Below are 20750 nucleotides of genomic sequence, written 5' to 3' on the forward strand. Positions count from 1 at the left end.
ATCAAAAGAAGTTACACAGCCCTTGAATGCTACCACCCCCCTTGCATGGTGTTAAGCAGCCTGGAGACAACCAGCACAGGAACAGAATAAAATACTGGAAACAACTGCAAGGAACCTAGAAAAAATACATGTGCTGTCCCGTTATAAATATTGGTGGTAAACAACAGGCTTCAGGTAGCTACCCTGTGCCTGAAGTATGGGGACAGAAATGGAAAAAGGTGGCCCTAGTAAAATTAAAAGATGAAACGGGGTGCACTGCAGTGCACCACCACTTTATGATAAAAGCAAGGTTCTGGTAAAACCTAAACCAGGACCTAGATCGGTGCCTGTCAGAACGGGAGAAGTAAGTGCACAGAAGGAAAGAGTAGCAAACAGTACTTTCACAGAATTGGTAAGTCAGATAAAGGAAAATATGGAATAGTTCATAGAGCATATTAGGAGACAGGAGCTGCGACTTGATCGCAGGGAGTGAATAAAAAAGAATTTCAAAGTAAAAAAACAAAATTAAGCAGGTTAACATCTATAATTAATACATTAACACATGGAGCGGCCCAAAAACAGTCAACTGCAGCAACAAAGCGCACTCCTGCAATCCATTTGGCATGCACACAAAAGCAACAAACATTGGGGGAACAAATTCAGGTTTTATAAGAGCAGGTAACTACCCCTACTCTCCTCTCAGAGCCAGGATAAAAAAACGGGCGCGGGTCCCAACTGTGCAGGTTTCCAAATGCTTTGATGCACAGAACCACACTCTGCACTCATATCTGAAAATATAACCTTCTTTCTCAAATATTTTTACATACCGGTTAAGTTTTCCCTTTATTTGCTTTCGCAGTTTGCTAAACTTGCTGCTGCTGCCTGGACTTTCAAATACGTTGGTACAGTTAATCTCTCTTGGCTCAGGTCTCGCTACCTTCCTAGGTTGCTCTGCACCACCACCCCCTTCCCCCGCCTCTCCTCACTTCGTCTCTCTCTCTTGGATTTAAGAGTTAAAAGTTGTAGTTTTTACAGAAACCTCCAAAAAGGATAAAGCAACTGAAAACAGAACAAAACAAGAAACAAAAAGAAAACAAGGAAAAAACTTTACTTTAAATAAATCCAGTAAATTAATTATTTTAACCCTTCAGGAATGCAACAGCTGGAATTATTCCTAACTTTCTTGAAGATATGGTTGCCAAGCAACAGAAATGCAGACTCTGCTTCTAATCCTAACCATGCACTTTTATTTGAAAACATGGGATTTTCTAATTTCATATAGCAGAGTTTTAAAATAATGTTAAATATAAAGTAATGCAAAATTCCTTGTTACCAAATTAATACAATACATTTGACAAATAATATATTTATCAATTTATGTTACAAGTTTTAAATAAGGTAATAATTTGTTTATTCAAATGTTTAACCCTTTGTGTGTGTGTGCACGCACGCAGGTGTGCACGCCTTATTTGGTATAGTTATGAATAGAATTCTGGCACCATTTGTTTTTAATTGTATGTTTGTCCTGTATGTCATGTGTGTTGTATGTTGTGCGTGTCATGTGACTATTTTTATTTTGTTGCAACAAAAATAAATTTTATACCCTTTAAAAAATATATATATATTTTTAAAGGGTATAAAATTTTTAAAGGGTATAAAATTTATTTTTGTTGCAATTGTGTGGTACCATATATATATATATATGGTACCACACAATTGAAAGATCATGTTTGGGGTATAACCAGTATTAACACCAATTTTTAGTGCAAAGTTAAAAAAAGGTTTCAGTGACAAATATATGTACATATATTCATGCCTCAACAAATAACACAATCACAAACAAAAATTCTCTTTTTGAAAACAGTTTTGTTTAAGTATTGTTTATTGTTATTCAAAGAAAAAAAGGTAAGGGGAAACCTCAGCATTAAGGTAAAGATAATATTAACCAAACATCAATTTCTTGTTTGGGCTTTTTATAAACTTCTTTGTACTTTTAAATATAGCTATAAAAGAATGTGATAGCAAAAAAATTCATTCATAAAGCTAACAATTTATTCATAAACCTAATCAAACAATGTCAACAGGTCTCCACTTCTGTCTTCCAAAAACAAAGCATCAAAGTTTAATACCCTCAAAGTATTTGCATGAACCTGTATTTAAAAATTTATTTTGGTTTAATTTTATACGCTTTTCTTTTGTTGTTGTTGTTATGTTAATGGGAAGCAATGGTTAAACTTTGTGCTTCTAAACAGATAACAGAGTGAAGCTGATATTACAAGTAAATTAACTCTAAAAATCTTGTTAAAATTATATTATTAACTCTTCTGCAGAAACAAAGTGTTCAGCAAGGGAAAGCAATACACCTTCTCATGGAAGATTGTGAGCATTTATTTCAGCTGTTAAGCATTACGTTTACTATGAAATATTAGTAATGCACCAGAAATGAAAATGAATGTCTATACAACAATTGCAAAACTATAATTTGTTTTATAAAGACTTGGTTCCTATTACATTGTTCTTATTACATTGTAAACAAACTAAGTTAAAACTGTGTATTAAGTTTGGGTTATTGAAAACAAAAAAGGAAAAAAAAAACAAAAAAACTTTTCTATATTAACTAACAAATGTTGTTTAAGTTGCATCCCACCGACCAGGATGTGATATTTTCTGGTGTCTTTGAAGACACTAGTTGATATCAGTATACAGTGAAGAAATCCCCAAGCATCACGAAAAGAAAAATGAAGTGCTTTATAAATAAGATACTGGTCAAATACACCTCTACCTACCATATATGGACAATTAAGTTAACAATCAGCTAAAAACCACTAGCTGGACCAGGATAAACCATCATTTAATTTCAACTTGATTACTGTGTAAAAACAATTATATTATTGCTGTATTACTGTATTATCATTGTACTGTTGTATTATTGCTGTACAACATTTACAATATGCATAAACTTGCTAAACTGTTTAACCAACATACAGGTAAAAATTAACAAACAAATGGCAGCAAACAACATGAAGGCAAGGAAAATACTTAGCCTACTACTACTACTACTAATAATAATAATACAGATGGTAACTGTAATTGCCCTAATAAAAGTGGGTTGCTATTTGCAGTTCCACAAGGGACAAATTACACCACCAGATTGGAAAAGAATTGGTATGCTTGCATATAAAGTGCTGTTACATACATACGATACATATATGCCCATATACACTACAAATATATATGCCATATCCACATTATTCATATATATTAATTATTTGGGAGTGCCTCTAAGGCTCAATCATAATACTACATTCCTCAGTCAGGGTCCCAGGACTAAAATTAATTGGATAATAAAATCTATCAGTCGCACGAGGGAATGTGCAGACTAACTGACGGATGGAGTATGAGTGTATGGATGGTAAAGTGGGATAACCACATGACAGTGTTTAGCCTACTAGGTTGTCCTCAGTCCATACATTATGCTTTTCTGGGATGATGGGTAAACATTCTTCCCTTAAAAAAGGACAAAAAATGGGGGAATGTAGTTAAGATGAGACCCTGAAACAAACTCTAGTGTCAGAGGCCCGGTCTGACGCCTGAAGTCTGAACCAAAGTACTTCCTGGCATTGCTAAACAAAAGCTGGGCTGTGAGCAAGAGGTAGGCCCTGCTCACAGAAGTTGGTGAGAAGAGAGTTGTTAGAAGCAGGTGCATTCACCCATATAAGTGCACAAGAGGAACTTGTGCCAAGATGGCACCTGGACAGCCCGATACAAGGACACTCCATAGACATAACAAGGAACAGGCAGGTGCATCTTAAAGACAGGACAGCATGATGGACAGATCTGTTTGCCTGGAACAATATGATCAAAGGGAAGACAGCACCTAATGAGCCAAGGGGCTGTACTTCAATATGTCAGTAAGGATGAGTAATCTGCCCTGTAACTGTATAAAATAGGTCCCGGAGTGCGCATCTTTGTCTGGCCTAGGGGGGCAGTGGAGAGTCCCGCCACTGACTGAGCCAGTCCATTGCCAAATTCGAAGTATGTCTTGTAGATTCTATAAGAAACTATTACTGTGCTTCGTTTGACAACAAACCTGGCTCGGGTTCCTTCGTACCTTCTGTGGTCTTTGGGGGTTCTCTTGGGGTTTGCTGTGTCAGCTATCTGTGCAGAGCCGAGGCAACACACAGAGGGAACATGCACACGGTCGACTGTTATCATCATGGAACCAGAGCAGAGCACCACACCGGTAGCTCCTGACAACTCTACGTACCATACTGTTGTCTGGACTAGTCCATTTAGAACTGGACAGAGAACCCCAACTGAATTTACAAAGGACAGCAAATAGCCTTATTCTTTTGGTTACTACTGACCTGGGATAAATCTGAACCAAAGATTCAGAACTAGGGAACTGCAGATGGACCTACGCTTGAGTTGGCCAAGTTTTCATACATATTTTATATATAGATAGATACAGATATAGTAGAATGGTTTCCTGAAAAATACAAGTGCCAGCCCCTGCAGTCTCAATCAGTTCCCACTGATTTTACTGGGCTTTCTGCTAAAGGGAGGATTAAAGGCCTGAACTACTGTGCGCCCTCAGCTCATATTGTTTTTATTAAGAATTGAGGGTCCTCCGCTCACCATTTTGAAGGGCTGGTTCCAAAGACAGAACTGCAGTTTTTGGTCCAATTAAAATTTTCCCAAGCATTTCCACAAACCTCTGATTCATCAGAAATTATTGTGCTAGCTATTCTTTTCCAATCTAAAGAGATACTCCCCCCCGCCTAAAAAAAAATATCAGCTCATTCTTACTAGTCAGGCATCTCTGTTTGAAAGCACTCTGCTAAACTTAACTCCTGCAAAAGTTCTCATTTTCCAGTGAGAGGGCTCACTCTGTGCTAACCCTGCCTGAGACATCACTTCACCAATACTCAGATTTCAGCATGCAGGGCCCAGTCTTACAGAGTGCTATATGATTCTTGATAAAAGTGCCAAAAATTTCCATCGACTTCTATATGTAAGGCAACTGTTGCCCCCTTACTATCATTCAGTGGGGGTGTTTTGGTTGGGTAGCTCCCAGTACCAAGGGGAAGGGTCGATGGGAAATCAGGACCCTGAGACTGACAGTCCCCAGGAACAATGGGGAGAGGTCAATGCTCCAGGTCAGCCTGATTGACAGGACGGGCAGGCTAATCAGGGAGTCAGGAGGGTCCCGTCTCAGTGTAAGCTGTAATTGCCTGAGTCAGATAGAGTGGGGCCGAGCTAAGGAGAGGGCAGGGGCTCAAACTGAGCTGCTGGGAGCAGAGCTGCAGCCCCAAAGCCAAAGCGCAGCCCAGAGAGAGCAGACCTGCCCTAGAAGCAGAGTCATAGCAACCAGAGCCAGAGGGGCCAGACAAGCAGCCCAGGGCAGTGAAGGCAGAGCAGTAGCAGCCGCGATGCTGAGGCAGTGTGGAGCTGGGGCTGGAGCAGTCTGGAGCCGGGTGCAGTGAGCAGCAGGGGAGGGTGAGGGGGACCCTGGGCAGTGGGCCCAGCGCAGGGAGACACCTCAGCCAAGAGGCCCTGCAGGCCAGACTTGGAGGGGGGTCGTAACCCTGACATGGCAGGGGTGATGCTAGGGAGAACGGTCCTGCCACCTAGAGCATGTGGCCACCGCCAGAGCAAGTGCCCAACCCGCAGCTTCTCTGCAGCACAGCCAGGGCCCAAGAAGGCGGCCTGGGACCTACATGGAACAGTCTGAAGTGCCCTGACGTACGGAGACATTGTTTGTAATGTTCCCTGCCATAGAGCAGGGTGATGTGTTTTCCTTTAACTTTTCCCATTTTTCCTTATTATTTTTTTAAATTACTTGTTAATGAAGCAACTTGTATTTGCTTTAAATTGTATGAAATGATCAGTGGGTCAGAAACACCTTAGACCCTGTCCTGGGTGACCAGAGGGTTGGGGGTAAAGCCCCCCAGAAATCCTGGGCCCAGCTTTGTCGGGGTTATGAGGACTCTGCCAGACAGGAGAGTATAAGGGGAGTCCTCAAGGGCAGGGAGGCCTCTGGGTAAAGAAAGTGGGAGCGAGGACTCAAATTCTTTTGCTAGCCCACTTCACCGGTGTAGTGCAGAAGTCAGGAAAGCTCCCCACAATAGCAGGACCATTCCCCTGCTTATATATAGGAACTGAGGGTGCCTAGCAACTCTCAGGAGGCAGTGAACGTGTTTCAAAATCAGACTCAAAATGTGGTTGTACTTTGATAAGTGACTATATTAAAACAGCATCTCCGCACTCAACAGATCTGTCCTTTTGTGCACAGTCAAAAATGACGTGCCTACTTTAGCAACAAAATTAATTGTACTGATTTTTTACTCCTGGCCATGCTGCGGAGTTAACACAGCAAAGAGAGAATGACGTGGATTCTATTCCTGCTTGTGCATGTATCAATAGAATTGTTTATTAAAATGCAATCAGTTACACATGAAGACAACGTGCTTATATATGTATAACTGAAATTATAATTTAACCTACAGCACTTTTATTATTGATAGTGATGTATCAAAAATAAATAGAGAACCGAGCTTGACTCTCCAATCCAAGGTGAGTTTGATGGGCTGGGAGTTCCGGGGCAGGGAGGGCGCACATACTTTTTACTTGTAAACTGAAGTTATCTTACCTAGAAACCACTGAGAAGCAATAAAAGAGTGAATCCCAAAAATACACTTTCACAAAGTCACTGTTACAGAGTAGAACTACTACCCAGTCTCCATTAAGCTTTAATCATGATTGCAGAGTATCAAAACAAACTAAAAATTAAGTATAGAAAAGACCCGTACAACCAGCTAACCTTTGCTCTACTAGTTTAGGAGTTTTCATTAACATTTCCTACTGCTTTGTGCAGCCAAGTTCCAACTAAAGAGGCTTCCACCATTTCCTTTGGGCGAATACTCCACAACCAGCTGGACGTTTCAGTTTCTTTTACAACACTGCAGGAGAATGTGTCGGTCTTTGTTGTACTCTTGCCCTTTCATTAATTGGAAGCCTCCTTATTGGAAAACACAGACTTGGAGTGATTTGTTATATACCAATGATAGTATGTAAATTATGACATTTAATATGTCAGGCAGTTACAGAAGACAATAACATTTGATATTCAAAGAAAAGATAGTCACACAAACTGTTAATGGATTGAATTCATCAGTGTAATTGATAAACAAAAGCTATACTTAATCTATGTAAAATGAGGTACTGTATACTATAAATATGTGGTGAAATGGAAACACACCATGAACTAAATTTATCCCTGGTATAATTCTATTGAGTCAGCAGGTCAGATTATGTTTATATAAATAGGAGAAACTCCACTGAACTCAGTGGATTTGTGCCTGTTACATGTAAAGAAATCTGGCCTAGATTCTGTCTACAGAAACCATGCACATACAAAAGGCATACTCATATAAAGAGAGTGGTCATCACATTTAGATATTATTGTCTAATACGCCAGGAAAGCTATATTTCTGGGAATGTCATCCCAGCATCCGCTGTTAAGCCTTTATATATTCCTAAGAATATAGACATTTATATGGCTGGGAATAACAGAGTTTAGGTCGCAGCTGAAACTGGTAAAAATGTATCTACAAAAATCCACAAAAAGGTCCCCATTTTCCCAGTAATTTAGCACAGGTTTTGAATATTCAAATTAGAAATATAAATTATATATATGTATGTAATGTTGTATAGGTGGTCACTTAATACTGATCATGCAGATTTTTAGACCATAAAAATCCTATGGATATTTTGGGGTTACTTAGGAAAGATAGTTGCCTTAAGGTTACACTAAATCTGAACTTTGGCTTCTATTTATTTTTTCTGGTAATTAGTTGATTTCCAAAAAAAATTTCCAATTTTATCATTTGCAACCAATTCAGATTTCAGAGCCTTATTTAGACACATATACAAAAAATCCTAAAAACCTATGTTAAAAGGACATTAAGGTGCAAAAGTCAAGCACTCAGAAGTTAGAAAATACCCAAGGTAAGGTCGCCTGTGCAGCTTTAGTTTGCCCCTTGTGCATATTGTGACAAAGCTCTGACCTTGTCTTCATGGGTCCCATGCTTCCTGGTGGATTTTGCTAGCCTGAGAGACTCATTGTGACCTTCCACGTAGCCATTCTACCTCTAGAGGCAAGAGTCACAGCCTACTGAGCCATTTTCATCATAAGCCAGCAAGGGAGGTGAGGAGAAGCTACCCTCCGACTTGCAGTCTCTGTTGTCTCCCAGGCTCAATGATTAATGGGGAGGGGGAAGTGGGGGAGCCCAGGCCCACCCTCCACTCTGGGCTCCAGCCCAGGGACCCTAGCGGTATCAGCTATGGTAGCTGACTTTTGGAAACAGGACACATGCAATTCCCTGGGTCACTATCCCACAGCAGTCCCCATTACCTCAATATTTACTTCACCTTTACCTCAGGGCCACCTTCCTTGTGCCTGTTATGGTTTGTACTACTCAGTTTCTCCAATAGCATGGCTTCCTTCTACGGCTCCTGATATGCACACTCACCTGAGTGACTGGGAGGCTTTTAACTAGTTTCAGCCAGCCCTGGATTGGCTTCAGGTGTCCCAATCAACCTAGCTGTCTTCCCTGCCTTCTGAAAATATCTTAATTGGCCCTAGGTGTCTTAATTGACCTGGAGCAGCTGCCATTTGCTTATACTGGTAACAGGGATTTGTTTAGCCTGTGGCTAATATATCTGTCTCCCACTACTTTACTATAGCTATCTGGCCTTGCCCCATCACAGTATGCATTCTTGTACTGTCTTTAATTACATCATCCCATACTGTATTTTCCATAGCAGTTCATCTGCAAATTTGACACCATCAGCTCAGGATTAAACAAAGGCTGTGAATGGCTTGCCAACTAAAAAACCAGTTTCTCCTCCCTTGGTTTTCACACCTCAACTGCTAGAGCCTCATCCTCCCTGATTGAACTAATCTCGTTATCTCTAGCATGCTTGCATATATATACCTGCCCCTGGAAATTTCCACGACATGCATCCGACGAAGTGGGTATTCACCGACGAAAGCTCATGCTCCAAAACATCTGTTAGTTTATAAGGTGCTACAGGATTCTTTGCTGTTTTTGTATTTTCCATAGCACCTCTACTTCATTCAGTACACAGGATGAATGGTGGTCAGAGAATGGTGGTCACAGCTATTCAATATTTCTTTTTATCTTCATAATTCAGTGTGTGGTCCCATGCATTATTTATTCCACACCACCCAATCATTGTACTGCACACAGAATTATTAATGTCCTCCTGGGCTTTTCTATTGCACTCACCTCAAACTAGCATAATTCTTTATGAGCATTAATGTATTTATCTTAATAATACCCCTGAGAGGCGAGACGGCATTATTATTCATTTTACTCACGGGGAATGAAGGCACAGCATTTAAAGACAAAATTGTTAAAAAATGTCAACTAATTTTGGGTGTCCAATCTGAGAAACGAGGCCCTGATTTCCCAGAGAGTCTAGCATTTGGTAGCACTTTATTTGTTCAACGCACAGCTTCCATTGGCTTCATTTGCAGTTGTGAGGGCTCAGCACATTGCCAAATCAGCCCCTAATGTCTCAGGTTGGGTAGCCAGAAAAAGACATACATGCAATTAGTGGCCACCAGTGAAATTTTTAACTTATGTGACTTGCTCAGCATCACACAGGAACTTTGTGGCAGTGGAAGGGATAAAATCCAATTATCCAGGGCAGCCTTCAGCTTCCTCGAGTGTGAGACTATCCTATCTCTTCCAGTAGTGCCCAGCCTCATTCAGCACATACCTTCCAACTTCTGCCACAGATGAAGCAAGGGTCCTGAAGATTCCATCCTCATTCACTGCACAATCCTAATTCATCCACAGAGCACAGTCCATCCTGTGCACTGAGTGAGCCAGAAGTCCTATATAAAACTAGTATGTGACCATTTAACACTATATGGGTCATCAGCAGGATTAGGATCATCTACCATGCAGGCTCTTCCACTTGAACTAACAAGCAATTGAATGTAGATGAGGGGGGAAGAGACACAAATTTTGCAAGTGGGTTTCTCAGCTATTTTCTAGAAAACAAAGGACTTTGAAGACCCAGAAATAATGGGTTAAATTCCAGGTTCTCTAATGGTTATAGCATGTAGCCAGCCTGTGGGCTGGACAGCGGGGGGCTAAGCCAACTCTGATCGCATGATGAGTCCCACCTGAGGTGATCTCAGAGTAAAAGGTAGCTGGCAACTGCAGGAAGCTGCAGAATATGCCGGGGTGAGTGGGTGGTTGAGTGTAACTGAGACTGTCAGGCTTCCTGCCTCTAACAGAAAGCAGGAGAAAGCTCTCCACAGAGGGAGTCCTGGGAGAGACCCCTGCACAAGACAGACAGACAGACCCTCAGGGGGTCTACACAATAGTAGCTTTCAGTATCTCTTCTACTTCTTACTCTGCTAGGGAAAGTCTAGTCTTATAAGTGCCCATCAGTGCCTCCCTTCCTGATCACAGTGTAGTTCTCTGATTCCCTCTGACCCTGCTCCCTCTCCCCTCAGAAGCCAGCTGATGACCCATCAAATTCAACACCTCTTACCCTCCAAATGAGTAGTCCAGGTGGAGATACCATCCAGCAGTCCAACCCTCTGTGTCTCTGTGCATATGTTCTTTTGAGGTTCAGCTAACATTATACCCTATCATACAATTTCACTAAACACACTTACAACTCATATCACAGCATTTCAAGGTAACACAGTCACTTCTCCTTAGGGCCAAATGTATCATTTCAAAGGAATTAAAGGGGCCACAATCAATTATTTGGGGGGCAGATATTCTGTTCTATTCTGCATTGCAAAGGGAACAGTTATGGAAATGATGCAGGAATCACTTGCTAATTTCTGTTATGCAAGAGGTCAAATTAATGACAATAATGGTCCCTTCTGACCTTAAAATCTACAGTTAAGCAATGTAGACATGTAACAGGGTGCTGGCCAGGAGGTCCTGAGGCAGACCCCTCTTAGCCCAGCTCCAATTAAGAAGTATTAGTTGGGGCTGGCTGGCTATGCCATGCCTAATTGGTGGAACAGAAGCACCTGCGGGCCTTTTTGGCCAGGGGCTATATAAAGCTGGAAGGACGGAAGGAAGAGCAAGGAAAGGGAGGAGCTACAGTCTGTGCATCCCCGCTGGCTAGAAAAGCTAGCTGTCCCCCAGCTTGCTGGTTTACAAGTGTCTGTAAATAGAAGGCGGTGGGAGCTGATATTGTTAATAAAAAAGCACTGGTGACTGCAGTTAAAGAAGGTCTCTGGCTGATTTGTGTGAGGGCAAGAGAAGGGTCTCGTTACAAGACATAAGAACAAATGGATATAAACTGGCCTTCAACAAATTAGACGAAAGTTTCTAACCATCAGAAGAGTGAAGTTCTGGAACAGCCTTCCAAGTGGAGCACTGGTGTCAATAAACCTAACTGGTTTCAAGACTGAGCTTGATAAGTTTATCAAGTTATGAAGAGATATGCAACTGCTAGCAGCAAATATCTCCAACAGTTGATGATGGGATACTAGATGTGGGGGCCTTATTACTGAGTATTCTTTCCTGGGTGTCTGGCTGGTGGGTCTTGCCCCCAGGTCAGATTGGCAGAGACCCTGGGGGCAGGGTGAGGGAGGCATGTTTGCCTTTCTCTGCAGCATGGGTCACTTGCAGGTTTAAATGAGTGTAAATGGTGGATTCTCGGTAACTTTAAGTCTTTAAATCATGATTTGAGGACCTCAGTAACTCAGCCAGAGGTTATGGGTCTCTTATAGGAGTGGATGGGTGAGGTTCTTAGCCTGCATTGTGCAGAAGGTCAGACTAGATGATCATGATGGTCCTTTCTGGCCTTAAAGTCTGTGCATCCATGAGAACGGAAGTGTCTCACTCCCTATAGGGAGCATGTAAGGGTTGGAAAGTGGAAGTAGGCAGATTGCACTGTGTTCCAGATATTCCCAACTGATGTGTGATCCATGGGAAGGCTGATTTAGCCTGTCCTGGGATTAGGGCCTAGGTGGATGATAGGGCTGAGGTGAGATTCAGGGAGAGCCGTAACTGGTTGCTGGTTCTCAACTTCTTCTCTTTGTACTTGGCTATGCAGAGGAGTGGAGCCATTCTCAGCAGAATGCTCATTTAGGCTCTCACAGCCAGCAGGGAAGCAAGCAATGGAGCAATCAGAGCTACTCTCCTCCCTCTCATATGATGAGGGAGGTGGTCAGCATGGGTGCTGCTGAGCCTATGCAGCAGGGAAAGGACAACAGATGCCCAGCACGTCTCCATTTTACATCTGGGACTCCTGGGGAAACTAGGAGGCAGTCAGAGATGCTGTATGATTCAAACACTCCAGTTTAAAAGTTGCTCAGAAATCACGTTTTATTTATAATGAAATCCAGATTAACTTTTTCAGCTTTGGGGAGAAGGATAGCTTAGTGGTTTGAGCATTGGCCTGCTAAACCCAGGGTTGTGAGTTCAATCCTTGAGGGGACCACTTAGGCATCTGGGGCAAAAATCTGTATTTGGTCCTGCTAGTGAAGGCAGCAGGCTGGACTCAATGACCTTTCAAGGTCCCTTCCAGTTCTAGGATATAGGTATATCTCCAATTAGTATTTTTTGAGGACCAAATTTTAGAGCCTCAAGGGCCACACATGACTCCTGGATTACAGCACTGCCTTAGTCATGGAGTTACTTTAACACACTTTTTTCTAGCAGGTGAAAAAAGATATTTGCAAAACAAGATAACGTTCTGTTAGGAAATATGTGTTCTGCTAAAGCTAAATGTCAGGAAATAAATTGCTGCAAAACCTAAATGATGGAGAGACTCCTTTTTGCTTGTTTTGGTTTGGGTGTAAAAGTCTTTTGCATAGGTATAGTCTGTTCCCACTACTGACGACATCTCAGTCTGAAACACATATCGTGTGGCCTACAGAGAGACAGTTTTGGCAAACCAGACTTTAAAGAGAGCACTCATATAAACCTGCTCAATGACTAGCCACAGGGTATGTCTACACTACACAAAAAAACCTGTGGCAGTGAGTCTCTGACTTGGGCTCATGCTATGAGGCTAAAATAGCAGTATGAATGTTCCCAATCAGGCTCAAGCTGGAGCTCTGAGACCCATTCCCCTCACCAGGTCTCAGAACTTGAGCTCCAGTCCAAGCGGAATGTCTACACTGCTGTTTTGAGCCATGTAACATAAGCTCGAGTCAGTCAGCCCAGACTCTGAGACTCACTGCCATGGGTTTTTTTTTGCAGTGTAGACATACCCACAGACAGATACACACATGTAACTTGCAGAATGCAGTGAAAGGTAACTTCTAATTTACCATCTCCTGATTTTGCTTTTAACGCTGCCATTTTCCCTGCTGCACATCAGGACTCAGACCAAGTTTTGTTGTGCATATAAATTCTCTGAACTAAGTTGTTTTGACAGATGACTCTGACTCCCTTCTCCTGTATGCTGTTTTAAATATGGCCATTCTCTGAGTAGCCCTCCCATAACACTCCTTTGTGCATTTATTATTAGTTATTATTTTTGTATTATCGCAGCACCTAAGAGCCCTAGTCATGGACAAGAACCCCACTGTGCTTGGTGCTGTACAAACACAGAACAAAAACATTGCCCAGGTCCCCAAAAAGCTTCTGCTACAAGCAGCTTGCATGTCAGCTTGCATGTTTACATTAGGATAAACTTGAAGTGGTGCAGTACTTAAGTCCAAGTGCAGCGGGGTCCATGATATGTTAGAATAACACAAACTTGCATGGTGTCAAGTATCAGAGGGGTAGCCGCGTTAGTCCAGATCTATAAAAGCTTTTATAACACAAACTGGCAGCTAAGGAATTGTGGCAATATGTGTAAGCTAACTTGCAGGAGGGCCCTTTGAGTATGAAAGATAACTACAGTTTTTATATCAATGAAAGAAGCATTGGGAAAACAATAATTCATCCCTGTGCTTCTGAGATGTTAGAGCCCTAGGGCTAGATCCTCAGCTGGTATCAATCAGCTTAGCTCCACTGGAGTTTATATTTGTCTAGGCTTTCTTGAACCAAACTCTGCCTAGTGTATCATTTATATTACAAACAGCCAGGGCCACTCCTCCTCCCCAGCATCCCCTGGATCCAAAACTGTGCAAGGAAGATGCCCTCTCTGGAGGTATCAGCACCTAACCCCCTACTTCCAGCCACATGGGCTTGGGGAAATGAACTACAGGGAGGAGCCAGCCAAAGATTGAAGCTGAAAGAGTAGCTGCAGAAGCTGCTTAAGCAGGGATGTTCAGATACTGATGATGTCATCAGGTCGCTTTCTGTAGTTTTCACTCTGGACATTCTCTCCCCTGTGCTGATTGGCTGCTGCTCCAATTCTGCTACCCCTTCCATCTTGCTAATCTCCACCTAACATAACCCCACCAAAGGGATTTAAGTAACAAAATAAAATAACATGGAACTAACATGATGTTTGGCATCATCACATTGTTCACTCTGCTTGTGTGTTCTACCCTTCTCACCCTGTGTATGCCGGGTCTATTTAGACTGTAAGCTCTTTGGGGCAGGGACTGTCTACTTCCACATGGCTGCTTATATATATTGCCTAGCACAATGGGGCCCCATTCTCAATTGGCATCTAGGCACTAAAGTAATAGACATGATAAATATTAATTAAAAATAACATACTCCATATCCATTAATTCATAGTGTATATTTTCAAACTCTAATATTTAAGACCCTTTTAGAGACAAATTTCATTATTCAGGTTACACACAACTTTTTACGAAGTGCATAAGACCCACATTCCTCTTTATACAAATTGATAAATCAATGCCAATTGTATCTATTTATAGAAATAAGTGTGCCTAGTTCTGCATACTCAATAATAGTTCTCTGTATTCCCTATGAGCTTAATCTAAGCATTCCTATCAAGGACACTATCCAAAGCCTGCTGTGATTAGACTACGCAACATTCTGCTGTGAAGCCTCTGTTAATAATACAATGCAATTTCTACAGCTTCCCACTCCGTGGAAGTGCTTGGAGAGGAGCACAACATGCAATAAAAACAAAATGTAATAAAACACCCCCATATAACTAGGGGCAACTAACAAGACAAAAGGGGAGACGGAAAGCACGTGTATAAAGGGCCAACAGTGCTTATTCAAGATCATGTTGGAGGAGGGAGGAGCTTAAAGGTGATGTTTGAATGTGATACAAGATAGATTGAGGACAGATGTGAAGGGAAGAAGAGCCACTCTCCCCAGCACAGGACAGCAGGCAGCACAGCACCCATAATAACGAAAGAATAATCCTCTGACAATTCAGAGCTAGATTATGGCTTAATTAAACCGCAGCTGTGAGTTGGGGGTGTCCTGTCCCATGAGCTCCAGAAATGCACTGTCCTTCCAGGACCTGCTCCAAGCCTATAGGGGAAGTGCAATCTGCTCCTTCCTTTGCTCCCCACAGTGTGCTGGTCTCACTTCAGGAGACAATGTGGGGGAAGGAAGGTTGAGTAGGTGGATAAAAAGGGAGGCAGTGCCATGAGCACACCGCTTGTCTTCCCCCTTTTCAGAGTCCTTCAAGGAGTGCACAGGGAACACTTGTTATTGTGTTATTGTTACACCTGCATGGAAACATGGTAAGTGACGACCCTGGCTTAACCGGGAGACCTTCAATGACCTGAAATTAAAAACAAAACAAAACAAAAAAACAACAGCCATGCAAAAGTGGAAATTAGGTCCAATTATGAAGGATGAATATATAAAAACAACAACAACAACACCACCACAAGCACGTAGGGACAAAATTAGGAAGGCTAAGTTAAAAAAAAAGATTAAACTGGCTAGGGATATAAAGGGTAACATGAAACACATTTTACAAATACAGAAGCAAGAGAAGACCAAGGACATGGTAGGCCCGTTACTCAATGAGGAGGGCAAGACAATAACAGAAAACATAGCCTTCTTAAATGCCTTCTTTGTTTCAGTTTTCACTAAAAAAGTTAGCAGTGATTGGATTACTAACATAGTGAACATCAGTGTAAATGGGGTAGATTCCAAGGCTTAAACAGGAAAAGAACAAGTTAAGAATTACTTACACAAGTTAGATTCTTCAAGTGAGCACGATGCGATGAAATATATCCTAGAAGACTTAACAAACCAATTGAAGAGTTCTTTGAGACATTAGTGATTATCTCTGAGAATTCATGGAGGACATGAAAGATCCAAGAGGACTGGAAAAATGCTAATATAGTACCTAGCCATAAAAAAGGGAAACAAGGACAACCCAGGGAATTATAGACCAGTCATCTTAACCTTGGCACCCGGAAAGATAACAGAACAAATCAATTTGTAAGCATCTAGAAGAAAATAAGGTGGTAAATAAAAGTCAACATGGATGTGATTTAAGTAGATGTGATATATCTCAACTTCAGTAAGGCTTCTGATACTGTCTCACATGACCTTCTCATAAACAAACCAGAGAAATATAGCCTAGAGGAGCCTACTATATGGTGGGTGCACAACTGGTTAGAAAAGCGAGCTTAGACAGTTATCAATGATTCACAGTCAAGATGGAAAGGTATACTGAGCTGGATCTCATGGGATTCATCCTGGCTATGGGTCTATTCAATATCTTCATGAATGATTTGGATAATGGCGTAGAGAGTACACTTATAAAGTTTGCGGATGATACCAAGATGGGAGGGTTTGCAAGTGCTTTGGAGGATAGGATTATAATTCAAAATGATCTGGACAAACTGGAGAAATGGTCTGAAATTAATAGGATGCAATTCAATCAGGATAAATGCAAAGTACTACATTTAGAAAGGAATAATCAGCTGCACAAATACAAAATGGGAAATGACTGCCTAGGAAGCAGTACTGCAGAAGAAATCTGGGGATTATCATGGATCATAAACTAAATATGAGTCAACAATGTAACACTGTTGCAAAAAAGGGCAAACTTCTTTCTGGGATGAATTAACAGAAGTGTTGGAAGCAATACACAAGAAGTAATTCTTCCACTCTACTCAGCACTGAAAAAGCCTCAACTGGAGTACGTTGTCCAGTTCTGGGTGCCACACTTCGGGAAAGATGTTGACAAATTGGAGATAGTCCAGAAAAGAGCAACTAAAATGTTTAAAGGTCTAGAAAATATGACCTATGACGAGAGATTGAAAAACAAATGGATTTGTTTAGTCTGGAGAAGGAGGGACATGACAACAGTCTTCAAGTATGTAAAAGGGTGATAAATTATCCTTCTTAATCACTGAGGACAGGACAAGAAGTAATGGGCTTAAATTGCAGCAACAGAGAATTAGATTAGACATTAGGCAAAACTTCCTAACTGTAAGGGTAGTTAAGCATGGAACAAATTACTTAGGGAGGTTTGGATTTGCTGTCATTGGAGGTTTTTAAGAACAGGTTAGACGAACATCTGTCAGGGAAGATCTAGATTATACTCAGTCCTGCCTCAGTGCAGGGGACTGTACTAAATGCCCAGTCAAAGTCCCTTTCAGTCCTACAATTCTATAATTCTATGTTGGTGCAGGAATTGCACACATTCTGGACCCTGGAGGGTGGGAGTAGATAGCCTGAAATTGGAAAACACAACATACATGCAAACGTAGAAGCAGGAGAGAAACACTCATTATTACACCCCATGCCATATCCTGGAACCACTCACACGTCCAAACATAGCTAAATACAGAAGAAAAACACAGAATATTAATAGAGAAACCAGAGTGAGGTCTCCCACTGGCCTTTTACAACTAAACAACAGCACATTCAAATGATCACAGGGAACACACACGCACAAATGGAACAACTGGGAATATACTAAATGATGAATCTCTCCTCCTTCTCAAATAATAAAAATAATACAGGCTTGATTCTCAGCCAGTGGCATGTTTCATTTCCCAGGGAATGTTCCACAAATTATACATTGATTTCCTGGGGTGGGAATGTCTCCTTTTATTTCAAATTGACCCCCATTGCCATTAACAAGCAGCACTGAACACATAGGTGACACCCACCTACTTCTCCTTATCCAGAAAGATGGTAGCTGTGATATGAGACTTCTAGGAATGGGGGAGCGGTCAAACAAGTACAAATTGAGAGATCAAGAGAATCCATACTTAATTGAGAACTCCAGGGAGAAATTCTCCTTCCCTTTTCCAATGGGGACAAAAAGGATAGTTCAACCAGCCAGAAGTATGTCTGGGGTTATTGGTAACTTGAAAGGCACATGCATTCAGCACCTTAGTGTATCTGCATAGTGTGTCTTTTAATACCTCATTGAGAAAATAATGTGAGACTCTCTTCATTTTCCAAAACAAGCAATGAAACAAATAATCACTGCAACAAGCTTCTGACACATCATGGTACTTCTTCAGCATGGTGTATAAACAATTATTTTGAACAGATCCTGTTCATGAGTGAAACATCCCCACGTCGCACAAAAAGAACCTCACAGTTTTGATGTTAAAGAAAGAAACAACAAACAATTCTTACCACAAATCCCTCAGTGTATTGAAACTGAGACCTGGAAGTGTCTTCTGCTGTTGGACTCAATGGCTTAGGATCCGACACAGAGCGCTGCATCATCTTTGCTGATTTTGGGCTCGGTGGAGGACCCTTGGCAATATCAGCATGTAGCATCTTCTGAGGACTGACGTCATCAGTGATGGATTTTTCATAGGGTACAAAGGCAGACTCTATAACTTTGCTTGGCGAAACAGGTGAAATGGGTGAATATAGAACTTTGGGAGATTTAGGAGGGGAAGGGACTACCTGTAGTGTGGAATCTGCACGAAGATGGGATGAATAGCCTATTTCTAATGGTGTTGGACGCTTTTTATCTTTCTGTGGAGATGTGGCTGTCAAGTACTGGGGACTCTGTGTATCTGAGTCTGTTTCTGTTTGACATCCCAAACTTTCTCCTTTGTATGTCTTCTCTGGAGCTGAAATATGTTTAATGATTTCAACCTTAGCATCCAGCCTGGCCCTTATTGAAGGTGTTCTTATGGTCCCTACAGGTTCTGTCTGTACAGAGATCTCTGCCACTGTCTGAACTGCAATGCTAGACACTTTGGAAAATGGCTTAGCCTTGTCTACCTCAGTGGTACCCTCATATTTCCCAACATGAGACTTTCTTCTTGATCTGTTAGAAAGATCCCATTCATCTTGATCTTCATCATCTGTCTGAACACTTGTGTCAACGCTCTTCTTAGTTCTCCTTCTCCTGTTTGTGTAACTTCTGTCTGCACCATCTTCATCATCAGTTTGTACTCCACTGTCCACTATTTTTTTAAAACAACTGGGCTCTTTTTCCAGAGTCTCATCAAGCTTGTCATACTGACCACGCAATTTTGGCATGGAGCTTCTCTTTTTCAGTTGTTTCTCCTCTCTCATATCTATGTCCTTAAGAGACATTTCTGAAACAGAGCTCAGCATACCAGGCCTAGATATATATTGCGTAATGCCATCTGACTGAACTGTGTACCATGTTTGGCTTTGTGGAATTTCAATGCCCAGCATAGTGGAAGCTGTGGTGGTTGGGTCATCGCTAGTCCAAAACTGGCCATTTTCTGTAGCAGCATACTGCCCTTCCAGAAGGGCTTGGTCTGTGCTTGTTTGTGGAGAGACAGTTCCAGAAGGGTCATAATTATATTGATATATCTGGCGAATTTTTTGCTCTTCCAGCTGCTGATGAAGCTGCTGTTGAAGTTGTTGAAATTGTTCAAGCTGTAATTGCTGCTGGGCTAAGGTTTCCTGCCTCATCATGAACTGAGCTTGTCGCTCCTCTTCTTGCTGAAATAAGAGATGGTGCTTCATGGATTGCAACTCCTCAAGTTTTTTTTGGACCATTAACTTTTCTTGTTCTCTAAACCTTTGGATTTCCTGACGTTCCCACTCTAGTTCCTCTGCAAAGCGCTGCTGCTTAAGTTTCTCAAGCTCAAGCAGTTCACGTTGCAGGTCAAGCTGCTGCTGTTTGTCTTCTTCAGGGGCAATGAGAAGTGCAACTTCATCTTCAAGTACATCTGTAAAAGCTTCAGAAGCTATAGTTAAAGCAGGCATCAGGTCAGTTGGCTCAGTGGTAATAGTTTCTATAGTTCCAGGTTGCAACCCTGTGTCAATAACAATGCCAGTAATTGCATTGTCTTTGTCAGCTGCCACTGTTGTCAAGAAACTGTATGATCTTGGAAGTGGCTGATTCTGTTGCAAGGTTGATAATGAGGACACTGAGTCAATTGTTTGGACAGCAGATAAATCTCTGACAGTTGTACTGAAAATAGAACCAGGCTGTGTGGTTATGGCAAATGTGGCTGGGATCGGAGTTGCAACCGAGGAATAAACGACACCATTAGAGGATCTTAACACACTTCCAACACCATACTGGGATCCCAGAGACGGTACTATTCTTGCTTGGGAGTACTGTGGTGCACTAATCCCGATACCTGAAATCACCTGCCGAGTCTCTGGATAAGGACCAGTGGTCTTGCTTGAGTAATCCATTACCTCACCTGAAATTATAGGGCAGAGTTATAGTCCAGTCCCCAAAAAGAATGCTGCTTTGTGGATTCTGAAAGCCATCCCACCTTGATGAATTAAACAGGGATGGGGAACTGCATGCAAATCTTCAGGTTAATGATCTACTTTAGATGTGAAGAAAAAAGCATTGCTGAACATGCAGGCACATGCAGGACCTCTGTGCAAAACACATATGTAAAATGAAGAAATAAAATACATGTGGAATCCATA

The 20750-nt window shown here is 41.6% G+C and overlaps 1 protein-coding gene across 7 annotated transcripts in view; it reads right to left on the reverse strand.

The window, feature by feature from the left end:
• Window positions 1-20750, reverse strand: part of PCLO (piccolo presynaptic cytomatrix protein) — a 540429-nt gene that overhangs the window by 242633 nt on the left and 277046 nt on the right. For all 7 annotated transcript variants that reach the window (XM_030560944.1, XM_030561095.1, XM_030561007.1 and 4 more), the window contains one exon: window positions 18501-20512. In XM_030560944.1, the coding sequence (XP_030416804.1) occupies window positions 18501-20512 (2012 nt within the window). The remainder of the gene's footprint in view (window positions 1-18500; window positions 20513-20750) is intronic.

The sequence above is a fragment of the Gopherus evgoodei genome, chromosome 1 (genome assembly GCF_007399415.2).
Source record: "Gopherus evgoodei ecotype Sinaloan lineage chromosome 1, rGopEvg1_v1.p, whole genome shotgun sequence".
Classification (NCBI taxonomy): Eukaryota; Metazoa; Chordata; order Testudines; family Testudinidae; genus Gopherus; species Gopherus evgoodei.